Below are 12,278 nucleotides of genomic sequence, written 5' to 3'. Positions count from 1 at the left end.
GAGGGACGTCGAGAAAAACCTCCCAAAGGCCAATCAGGAAGCAGACCCCGAAGCTCTGTCTACTCTCCAGCGCGAGTTGGATGATATGCGCCATCGATTGCGCACAATGGAAGAAATGTATGCCGAGGCAATGCGTGCTAACCGAACTGCGTCTCCCTCTATGGCTCAAGGCGCACCCGGTGAAAAGGGGGCTCCATCTATCCAACCTGGCGGTCGTGAGCCCATTCCCAACGATGGGGGAGTGGATTACAGCTTGCGGGATAACGATTTGAGAAAGCATCTCACTGAAAAGAAGAGAGCATCTCGGGAGTCGGAAGACTCTCCTTCCTACTCCCGAGAATTCTCCAACTCGAACCTAAAGGCCCAATCAAAATACAAGCCTATGGTACCAGAAGCTGTGATCACAAGGGAAGAGTTCGACCTGATAAAGCACAAGTTCGATGAGCAGGTCGAGGCGCTTAAGGCCAGGTGCGAGAAGAAGGACTGTTCGTTCGACGATGGCGACTTGGGAGAATCGCCATTCACCGCGGACATCCTGGAGGCTCCAATCCCTCCGAAGTTTAAGACTCCCACCATGAAGCCCTATGACGGGTCTAAGGACCCTAAAGATTATGTTGAGGTTTTCGAGGGCCTCATGGACTTTCAAGCAGCGACGGATGCGATCAAATGCCGCGCCTTCCAGATCGCGGTTACCGGTAGCGCGCGCCTGTGGTACTGAAGATTGCCGGTCAGGTCGATCTCGACCTACTCCCAGCTGAGGAAGGAGTTCATCAGTCAGTTCTCCTCTCGGCATTATGATAGAAAGACAGCGACTCACCTTGCCACCATCAGGCAGAAGGAAGGAAAGACGCTGAGAGAATATGTCACACGGTTCCAGGAAGAGAAGCTTAAGGTCGTGCATTGCTCTGATGATTCGGCTATGTGCTACTTTCTCACCGGCCTGGCTGATGAGGCCTTAACCATAAAACTTGGAGAGGAAGCTCCAGCCACTTTTGCCGAAGTGTTACAGAAGGCGAAGAAAGTCATTAATGGGTAGGAGCTCCTCCGAACCAAGACTGGCCGACCTGAAAAGCAGATCGGTCAGAAGAAACTTAGCCAGGAGAGGAGAAGGACTAATGTCACGTTCAAAGATAAGGGACCATCCTCCTCCAGTTGCAGGACAGAGTACCGAAGGTCGGAGGGCGGCTCCATCTGGAGCCGACCTTATGAGCGGTATACTCCAACCACCATCCCCATCTCCGAGATACTCACGAACATCGAGGAAACTGGGATGGAAAAGCTCCTCAAGCGACCTGAGAAGCTCCGAGGAGACCCAGAGAAGCGCAACAAAGATAAGTATTGCCGTTTTCACCGCGATAACGGCCATAATACGACAAGCTGCTGGGAATTGAAGCGCCAGATTGAAGATCTCATTCAAGATGGCTACTTCAAAAAATTTGTGGGCAAACCGAGGTCTAACTCGGTCGAGAAGAAAGAAGATAGGAAGCGTTCAAGAACGCCGCCTCGCCGGAATGACCGACCAGCAGTCATCAACAATATTTTCGGAGGTCCGAGCGGGGGCCAGTCCGGAAACAAGAGGAAGGAGCTAGCTCGCGAGGCCAGGTGCGAGGTATGCACCATCAGGGAGCAGAAACCTACTTGCTCCATCACTTTCGGCGATGCCGATTTGGAAGGGATTCATTTGCCCCACAATGACGCGCTCGTGATCGCCCCTCTCATTGATCACGTCCTGGTCCGAAGAGTATTGGTTGATGGAGGCGCATCTGCGAACATCTTGTCCCTCCCAACATATTTAGCATTGGGATGGACCAGGTCACAATTGAAGAAGAGTCCAACACCCTTGGTTGGATTCTCTGGAGAATCGGTCTCCCCAGAGGGGTGCATCAACCTGCCGGTAACTATAGGGCAAGATGCTACCTAAGTAACGCAGATGGCCGAGTTCGTGGTAGTCGACGGCAAATCGGCCTACAACGCCATTTTTGGGAGACCCATTATCCACTCATTTCGAGCTGTTCCTTCCACATTGCATCAAGTCTTTAAGTACTCAACCCCTAATGGAGTGGGCACAGTCCGAGGTGAACAAAAAGCTTCAAGAGAGTGCTACGCGTCGGCGCTCAAGGGATCGTCGGTATGTGCCCTGGAGGAACAATCCAGTCGTGGCAAGCAGCAGGAGTCGGAGACCGACCTGCTAAAAGAAGGCAAAAGGCAGTTCTCCCCGCCAACAGAAGAGCTCGAGCTTGTTCCTTTACTTAGCCCCGAAAAACAAGTAAGCATAGGAACCAAGCTGGGGGCCACTGACAGGTAAGAACTGATCAACTTCCTCAGGTCTAACTCAGACGTCTTCGCATGGTCCCACGAGGACATGCCTGGTATCGACCCGAAGATCATGGTGCATCGCCTCAACATAGACCCATCATTCCGACCTGTAAAGCGAAAAAGAAGACCTGTAAATAAAGGGAGGAGTGATGTAATTGTTGAAGAAGTAAACAAACTCTTAAAAGCTGAATATATACGAGAAATTCTGTATCCTGAGTGGCTCTCTAACGTTGTATTAGTTAAAAAATCCAATGGGAAGTGGAGGATGTGCATGGACTTTACAAATTTAAATAAGGCGTGCCCAAAAGATTGCTTCCCCCTTCCAAGGATCGACCAGCTCGTGGATGCAACAGCCGGGCACGAGCTACTCACCTTCATGGATGCCTACTCCGGATACAACCAAATTAAAATGCATTTGCCAAACCAAGATCACACCGCGTTCATAACAGACCAAGGCCTGTACTGCTACAAGGTGATGCCTTTTGGCCTAAAGAATGCAGGTGCGACCTACCAAAGGATGGTGAACAAAATGTTCGCCAGGCAGATCGGTCGGAATATGGAAGTATATGTGGACGACATGCTTGTCAAGAGCAAGCAGTCAGAGTCGCACCTTTCCGATCTGACCGAAGCCTTTGAAGTGCTACTCAAGTACCAAATGAAGCTCAATTCGACCAAGTGCGCCTTCGGAGTCTCCTCGGGAAAATTCCTTGGTTTTATGGTAAATAACCGTGGGATAGAGGCTAACCCAGAGAAGATAAAGGCCGTGCTCCAGATGGAGGCACTCAAGACTCTAAAGCAGCTTCAGTGCCTCAATGGCAGGATTGCAGCCTTGAATAGGTTCGTGTCAAGATCGACGGACAAGTGTCTTCCGTTCTTCAAAGTTCTTAGGAAGAAGGGACCGTTCGAATGGACAGAAGAGTGTGAGCAAGCGCTGGCGCAGTTAAAAGACTATCTCTGCTCGGCACCTCTACTCGCGAAGCCATTACCAAGGGAAAAACTCCATTTGTACCTGGCGGTATCTGCCAGCGCCGTCAGCTCGGCACTGATCAAGCAGGAGGGCGCAAGACAGAGCCCCGTTTATTACACCAGCAAATCCATGACCGAGGCCGAGACCAGGTATCCCCAAATGGAGAAGCTGGCCCTCGCTTTAGTCACCTTGGCCCGAAGACTTAGGCCATACTTCCAAGCGCACACGGTCGTAGTACTTACAAACTTGCCCCTGAAGAATATCTTCTTTAAGCCTGAAACATCAGGGCGTCTGATGAAGTGGGTATTGGAATTAAGCGAGTACGACATCCAGTTCGAGCCCAGAACTGCGATGAAAGGACAAGCAGTGGCCGATTTTATCGCAGAGCTCACTCCACGACCTCAGTTGGTCAAATCCGACCTCCCGTGGACGATCTTCGTTGATGGGTCGTCTAATGAGAGGGGGTGCGGGGCAGGAATCCTCTTGCTCGCACCAGGAGGTGAGCGATTCGAATATGATCTGCGGTTCAACTTTCGAACCTCAAATAATGAGGCCGAGTACGAAGCACTCCTAGCAGGCTTGCGCGTTGCCAAAGGACTGGGGGCCAGTCACATAAAGGTCTTTAGTGACTCCCAGCTAATTGTAAGTCAGATCAAGGAGGAGTACCAAGCGAAGGACCCCTGGATGGAAAAATATCTGAGCAAGGTCAGATCGCATCTCGCCCAGTTCGGGACTTACGAGGTGAGTCAAGTTCCAAGATCTGAGAACTCTAATGCAGATGCCTTAGCCAAATTGGCATCAGCATACGAGACCGACCTGGCTAGGTCGGTCCCGGTCGAAATCCTAGACACTCATTCAATCTTGGAGCCAGATGTGATGAAGGTTGATACTCCTTCACCCACTTGGATGGACCCAATCGTGGAGTTCATCAAAGGAAACCCACCGCAAGAGCCGAAGGAGCAAAAGAAGATGACGCGAAGAGCAGCTCGGTTCACGCTCCGAGAAGGAATGTTGTACCGACGTGGCTTCTCCTTGCCTCTCCTCAAGAAGGCCTCTACATTCTTAGGGAAATTCATGAAGGGGTGTGTGGAAACCACTCTGGCGTCAGGTCGTTATCGGCTAAGGTAATTCGACAAGGGTACTATTCGCCCAGTGTCGAGCAGGATGCAAGGCAGTTTGTGAAAGCTTGCGACAATTGCCAGCGTTTCGCAAATATCATCCACCAACCTCCCAAACTGCTCACCCAATCTCGGCCCCATGGCCATTTGCCCAATGGGGGGTGGACATCATAGGTCATTTTCCTTTGGGCAAAGGACAAACAAAGTTCGCCGTTGTCGCTGTGGACTACTTCACTAAGTGGGCTGAAGCTGAGGCACTATCCCACATCACAGAGTCCAGAATCACGTCGTTCATATGGACAAACATTGTGTGCCGCTTCGGCATACCAAATACTATCGTGACAGACAACGGAAAACAATTCAACAATGCAAAGTTCAAGGACTTTTGCAGAAAACTTGGTATAAGCCACCTCAGTTCGTCCCCTGCGCATCCAAAAGCGAATGGACAAGTTGAAGCAGTAAACAAGATCATAAAGTGAGGACTCAAACTAAGGTTGGACTCCAGAAAGGGAAGATGGGCCGAGGAGCTACCTGAAGTTCTGTGGTCATATCAAACCACCCCACGGGAGTCAACTGGCGAAACTCCGTTCTCGCTAGCCTTTGGTTCCGAAGCTGTTGTACCAGTCGAGATCGGCATACCAACAGACAGGGTAGAACAGTACGAGCCAACGAAGAACGAGGAAGAGCTACTCCTTAACCTGGACTTATTGGAAGGGAAAAGGGAAATGGCTCAGCTGCGCTTAGCAGAGTATCAGAACAGAATGGCCAGGCATTACAATGCCCGAGTTCGACCTCGAATCTTCCAAGTTGGACATTTGGTCTTGAGAAAAATTCAGAGTCATGTTGACACCCTTGACCCAGGTTGGGAGGGGCCATTCGAAGTCAAAGGCATAGTCCGACCTGGAACTTATATGTTGGCTGACCTGGAGGGGAGAGTGCTTGCGCATCCATGGAACGCGGAGCACTTGAAGCGCTATTACCCCTGAAATGTCAAAATAGTCCCAAAATGTGCTTGTAAAAATTTTCAAGGGTAGGAACTTTCAGTAAATCGGGTTATTTAATTTCATAACTCCGAGTTCGATTAGAAATTAAATGGGGGCCACAGACTCCCATAAGACTTAAAACCGGCAGAGTAAGGGCTAAAATTGATCAAATTCGATCCTCGGAACCCACGGGTTCGAGGTGCGATGTCAAAATCAATTACGAACCAAAAGTCAATCCTTTGAACACTTAAGATAAAGGTGCGATGTTGAAGGTTCAAGAAATTCAATATTACTTCATGTTCTTTCGGAATTCCGAGTTCGAGGAGAAATATTAAAAGCTGATAAAAGAAACTCTCAAATTCAAACCTTAAGTAGGAGGTACGATATGAAAAGAGTTATCTTGAAGCTTAGCCCAAAGTTAAGTTAGAGGTGCGATCCTTTAAGTTAGAGGTGCGGGATGAATCCATTTATTGATAAGTTCCAGCTTACAAAAGTGAGTTCAAAAAAGTTTAAGGAAAAAGCAAGAGAAGAGTTAGAGCTAGATGCAGAACTGCAGTTTAGTATATGGAAGGAATTCATTAATGGGAGGACAGAGCCAAGGCTTATAGACCTTGCAGCTCTGCCCAAAAAGATGATATATATAAAAACAGAAGGAAAGAGAGCTTCAGCTACTTCCGAGGTGGGAGGACAGCTCGCCTTGGGAGCCTAGAAGGTTAACCTCCTGAGACCCATCCTGCTGGGAAGGAACCTCCTCTTGCGTTGTGCTGATCTCATTAGGGTCTTGGCTAGGAGCGTCCTCTTCTTCCATGTCGGAGTAGTCAGAGTCCAGCTCCCTGATATACTTGTCCACCAGTGGTTGGGGACCAGGAGTCCTATTAGGCCTAGAAGCCCACTTCTCAGAGTATTTCTTCTTGAGGGCGCTGAGATCGATCTGAAGGTGAGGCATGTCGGCAGCAATGCCCTTCATCAAGAACTTGAAGCCGGCGTCGCTAAAGTCCTTGGCAAACCCATCGAAGTCTGGGTGTTGCCGGAACGACTCCTCCAGCAGAGGTCCGCTGGTGAGGCGCTCCTTCAGGTCTTTGAGCTCGGCTGTGAGACGCCCAATAGAAGCATCCTTCTCTTGAAGAACTTGGGCGAGGTCGTCCTTCTCCTTTAGGAGTTGGAATTTCTCCTTCTCCAGCCCCTTAGTGATAGCGTGGGCAGCCCAGAGGTGGGCCTTGTGCTTCTCACCCTCCTTCTTCAAAAGTTAGGCCTTGGCATCCACCTCGGCCCTTAAGATACTCACCTCGCCTTGGGCCTTTAGCAGCTCGCCCTTCAGCGTGGTGGCAGCCTCTAACGCAGCAGAAGAGTTCTCCCTCTCATTGGCTGTCAGAGCCTCCCTTCCATCCAGCTCAGCGTTGACCATAATAGCTGAATGAATGGAAGCGACAAACGCCTGCGAAAGACAAGGAACACAATGGTTAGATCAAGCTGATAATCGAGAAAAGATAATAATAAAAAGTGATGCAAAGCAGATCGCACCTCGGCAGCGTTATCGATGGTCCTCTGCAGTACGGACCCAGGATCACTCACGAACTTGGATGCTCTCCCCAGACAGCGGTCCAAGCACGTGGCCGAGATGCGGGACACCTGGTCCTTCACCCCAGAGCTTGACGGTTCCATCGTGAACCGCGTTCGCACGTCGAATGTTCCCCCCATCCGAGCTGTGGGGTCGTCCACCAGGTCAGCATGGCTCGCGGGCAGGGTCCCACGAGCCCCAGCCTCCGAGAGGGAGGAGGTCTTCTTCTTCTTTCTTCTTCTCCTCAAAGGAGATTCTCCCCTCACATCGTTCAGGGGAGATACATCAAGCGCCTCGGACTCCTCCCTTGGACGCTTCTCTTCAGATCGACCCCCAGACAGGTCCAGTTCGATCACGGGTGTGGGAACTACAGAGGATGGCCCAGAGTTACCCTGAGCCTCAGTCTGTGGCACCGAAGGCGTTACTGGTTCAGGGCTCACCACGGTCTTGAGGGCGTGAGCACGGCCCTTGGACTTACGCTTCACACTTCCAGTGAATCTGCACACCATTGCTGCAAAGTAAACAAGTATAAAATGAAGGATCAAAGGAAAAATGAAATCAAGACCAAGGTCGAGCACGACTTACCGAGTTCGGAGTTCGGCCTTGAAGCTTCGATTGGCCGAACTAGAGGGTTGTAGTCAAGAAGTCCCGACTCCAAGAGAAGCTTGTCGGTGACCAAGGTTCCGATCTTCCTGCCCTTGGGGAAGTTCTCTTTGTAGAACTTGAGTGTGTTGAAAGTGGCTTGATCGAGCTCGGGGATCGGCTTGATCGACACTGCACAAAGTAAACAGAAAGTCAGAGTTAGACATGAATACCAAGAAACTAAAAGAAAAAGAAAGTAAGGAAGACTTCATACCTAGGTTCCCAAACCTAGCAGGCACGTCAAAAAAGGCACGACCTGATTCGTCCTTTGCCAGCCACTCTCCAGAGGCAAAGAACCACTTGCCTACCCATCCTTTGATGGAGGTCGGCCCCTTAACTATGCCACCCGCGCCCTTCCTTGCGCACATATAGTATCGACCTGGTTTTTTGGCTATCCTCTTAGCCTCAAAACACCCAAGAAGCTGGTCGACACTTAGCAACTTGGCCTCATCCTCATCCCGAGCTCGCAACCAAAAAAGAATGGCTAAAGCAAAAATGACACCCCACCCATTGGGGGCCACTTGAGCAGGAGCCAGTCCGGTTCAGTTTAAGAACTCCTGAGCAAAGGGATGAAGGGGAAGTCTGAGGCCGTACTCAAACATCTTCAAATAAAGAGTGACCCATCCCTCTGGAGGATTGTCAGCTCTTTCCCCTTCATCCGGAATCCTAAGGAGGATGTTATTCGGAATGTTAAACCCCCTACGAAAGGGTCCAAGGTAGTGCTCGGGCATCCTAGAAGGGTACTCCAGACCCTGGCCCGAGGTGGAGGTATCGCTATCCTCTTCATCATCTAAGAACCTAAAGTTCTCTATTTCTTCCAGCTCAGACTCTAACCTACGCGCTAAGACCTCCCAGAGTCACTAGGCTTGGGGGGCGAACTACTTATCGTCTGACCTACACTACCCAGGCTATCGCTACTGGATAGGGAAGATAAGAAAACTACCATGTTTTGAAAGAAGAGTAAGAGCAAAGAAGAGTGACTGACCTAGAAGAGAGGGTTCGAGCTGGTTTCAGATCGAACTCCAGAAATTCAGGAAACGTAAGGTTTGACCTGAAGTTTCGGGACTATTTATAGCTGATCGGAAAAACCTCTGCGCCGTACACGTGTAATCAACGAGTGGCTGAAATCTCCTTGGGATACGCAACGACGAAACGCTTGGGTACTCCGACAACCTGGCAAGTCGAAATGTATTCCGCAAACGGTCATATTCCCTCTACAAATAGAAAGTCGCCACGTGTCCAAAAGAGATTTGAAGGGACTTCTCTGTCAGGTCGAGATCGAACCTGACAGAGAGGGGGCCAATGTTTGGGGGTAAACTTACCCAGGACACGTGGATGACCATTATTCGTGTTGGAAAAAATTAGATAAAAATGATTGCTTAGGTCCACTTCGGCCCCGCCGAGGTGAACCGAGTTTGTCCCTTAAAAGATGAAGTATGGGCAACAAAGTTCAACCTGATTGTGGTCCGACCTGCTCGGAACCCGACAGGTCCGATATGAGAAAAGACATGTAACCGCCGGTCGTGCGTGCTGTCGGGTCCGTCACCTATAAATAGAGGGCTTCATTCCACGCTCAGGTATCGAATCTCATCTCGAACTAAATAAGGAATCCGATCTATACTGACTTGAGCGTCGGAGTGCTTACCCTCTTGTACAGGTCCACTCTAGTGTTCAGGTCGGAATCGGAGGCCGGGTTCGAGCTCGATTCGTGAAGAACCGTTGTGCAAATTCCTGCATAAACAACTTTGTCGGCAGGGAAGGATGATTTGGACCTATAATTTATAAGATGAGTTAAGATTTCTTACTCACTCATAAACTTTCATATTAAATTACTCGAATTCGTTCATACATGCCACTTTTTTTTATGGAAGATGACTAAATTAATATTTTTCTAAGTTACTTTAACTCGTCATTTAATATATTACATATGTCATTTTTTCAAGGAAGGGTATAACTAAACTTATATTTAATTAACATTACTCGAAAAATAATTGTAGCATAGTTTTAGTTAATTAGGTGGTCATTAATTATTTAGTTCAACATGTGGAGTATGTAGATCATTCCAACATTTGATATTAATTAGATCTTCTTTAGTTAATTACTTAATTAAGTAGTCATTTTAATATGTTGTTATAGAATTAATACTTTTGATATTAATTTTACATAATTAAATAAATTTCTTATTCATTTAGCTTACTAAAACTAATGATAATTACATCTTACTTTTACTATTAATTTCATGAAATTGAATTTATAGGGTTATGTTGTAAAAATATTTAGTGCTCATGCGTGTGATTGTATATATTAGATTATGTTATTTAAATTTATTGAAAAAAAATTATGTTATTTGAATTAGATATAAATTATGTCATTTAAATTAGATCTCTTTCGTATTTTAATTACTTGTAGATTATTTTAATTATATTTATTAATAAAAATGGGTTATTGAGTTTGTATGTATTAAGGAACAAGTATTCGATGAAATTATTTCCGTCTTTGGATTTTCTCTCTATTTTTCCTCTATGAAATTCTCATCATATCAGAAACAATAAGATTCAAGATCATGTAATCTTTTTGATAGAAGGACTTTATTTGGTTGCTTATCGTAGTCACGATATCTCTATTTTTTTTTTTCTCTTATACCATATTAATAGTTATGGGATTCCATCTTACAACCAATTGACTATGAGAGAACTAGTCAGATTCTTAACATTCCCTCTCAAGATCATGACTCTTTTGGCTCTCATCGATCTTGGCTGAATCCCATTTTTAAATCGGATGCTCGTTTGAGCGTTTTGAGCTCTGATCACATATTTATTCATGAGATTCTATCTCAAAACCAATTCGCTATGAGACGGGTAGCCCATGCTAACATGGATGATAAAAATAATTAGACTTGTATAGAACGTTGATTATATGCTCGTTTAATTTTAGTTAGTTTTATTCTTGTGTTGGAATTAGAATTGACATTGACGTGAAAAGTTATGCTGAGGCTACAGCGCCAAATTTGATAAAGAAATAATTGGCATGGTGAAGGTTTTGTTTGAGATTGGAGCACCAGGAGGTCTAATGATGAGGAATTGTATTGTATTGCCATTGGAATTTGACATTGATGTGTTTATTTATACTGGATTGGGATTGACGTTGACATTGGTGGTTGGCTTGCAACACATTTGCGGATTGCTTAACAAAATTATGATAGTATTGTGAGTTTGAGAGGACTGTTGTGTTCAATTATATTACCAGACTGTGTTTCTTGAATTGGATATACTTTAAGTTATGTTATTTAAAGTAAATTTATTTCATATTTGAATTACGATTTGGAATTATTGAGTTTTGTTTGAGCTGAAATTGCTGAGCTCGGATGTAACGTAGATCGGAACGTTCAGGATGAACTGTGGCCAACGGTCCAACACCTTCTCAGAACACTCTGGAGACCTGCAAAACAAAGTTAGCACTCCGACGAGCAAGTCAGTTCTAGTCCGAGCTAACTTGCCGAGTCTATCTAGGATTGCATACCTTGCATTTAAGGCAAGAGTTTCTATTTATAAAAGCTGGGCCCAACAGAGATTCTGACACACCCTAAGATCGCGGCGTGTTGTCGGGTACGGAAGGGACATTGTTACGAACTTTGCCTCAGGTCGGCTCGGCACTGTAGGTTCTACCCTGACTGCCGACCTGAGTATTTTCGAGTCAATTTCTACATTTCATTTGCGTGTTCACCCAACTCACTTTTCCGGTCATGACACGTGACAGCCTAGGATTCACATCCAACATTGGCCCCCACTTCGGCGGGGTGGAGGTCGGCTCGGCGAAGTCATTCGAGCTAACTGAAGATGGGTCGAATCCACACATTCATGCGTGACGTCATGGATGTCGTCAACACTAGCCTCTGCTTCGAGAACCCAAACGTCGTCATGGGGAAAGCCTGGCGTGGACGAATCTTGTCCGTTGATCTCTCCTTGATCGAACGGCTCCCGAGCCTCCGGGCTGTCCTATAAAAGGCAAGAGTCTTTCACTTTTCACTTTTTACTTTTCACTTTTGAGCTTTCGTGTACCTCGGCCGTTTCCAAGTCAGGTACTCTCTCCTTCTTTCTTTGGGTAGCTTTCTAGATTCTTTCTTTAGATCTGACGATGGGTAGCTCGTCTAGTGAGTCGTCATCTGGGTCGTCCGGTTCCTCTAGTTTAGGTGACATCTTAGGGGATCTAACCATAGCTTCTACCTCAGGGAACCCCTATGCCGAGGGTAGATCGGGAAACCCCAATATAGCCTCAACCTCGGGAAACCCTGACCTTGGTCTAGTAGTTGAACTTCCTCCTTCATCTTGCTCGGTAGGTAGGTTGGCCGAGCTCCGCAAAACTTACTCGATCCCCAACTCCATAGAGCTTAGCGTGCCTAACATCGTGGAACACCTCGACGACCCTCCTCCGGGCTTCGTCAGTTTCTACCCCCAGATGTTCCATAGGGGGGTCAGACTCCCACTCCACTCTTTCATTCAAAGGTTCCTTAGCGCAGTCAACCTTGCCCAGCTCAGCTCTTTGCTAACGGATGGTCTACCGTGCTCGGAGCCTACGTCATGTGGTGGGTCCTCCGAGACGAGGATGAGAACGGGCTCACGGTGGACCAGCTCTTAGCGACCCACACCGTCAAAGCCTCCAACGAGGGAGAGGGTCGGTACTACCTCTCAGCTCGA

General features: G+C 47.4%; 1 protein-coding gene across 1 annotated transcript; it reads left to right on the top strand.

Moving 5' to 3' along the window:
- Positions 1–2,893: 2,893 nt before the first annotated feature.
- On the top strand, positions 2,894–4,411 carry LOC148209757 (uncharacterized). The gene is made up of 2 exons (XM_088126982.1): positions 2,894–3,432; positions 3,601–4,411. Exons 1-2 carry the CDS (start codon positions 2,894–2,896, stop codon positions 4,409–4,411), a joined length of 1,350 nt encoding a protein of 449 aa, XP_087983108.1.
- Positions 4,412–12,278: the final 7,867 nt, after the last annotated feature.

Source organism: Momordica charantia (genome assembly GCF_013281855.1).
Source record: "Momordica charantia cultivar OHB3-1 chromosome 8 unlocalized genomic scaffold, Mcharantia_2.0 BLBB01000008.1, whole genome shotgun sequence".
Classification (NCBI taxonomy): Eukaryota; Viridiplantae; Streptophyta; class Magnoliopsida; order Cucurbitales; family Cucurbitaceae; genus Momordica; species Momordica charantia.
The sequence above is the reverse complement of the archived record's forward strand: the minus strand, read 5'-3'. Positions and strand labels throughout refer to the sequence as shown.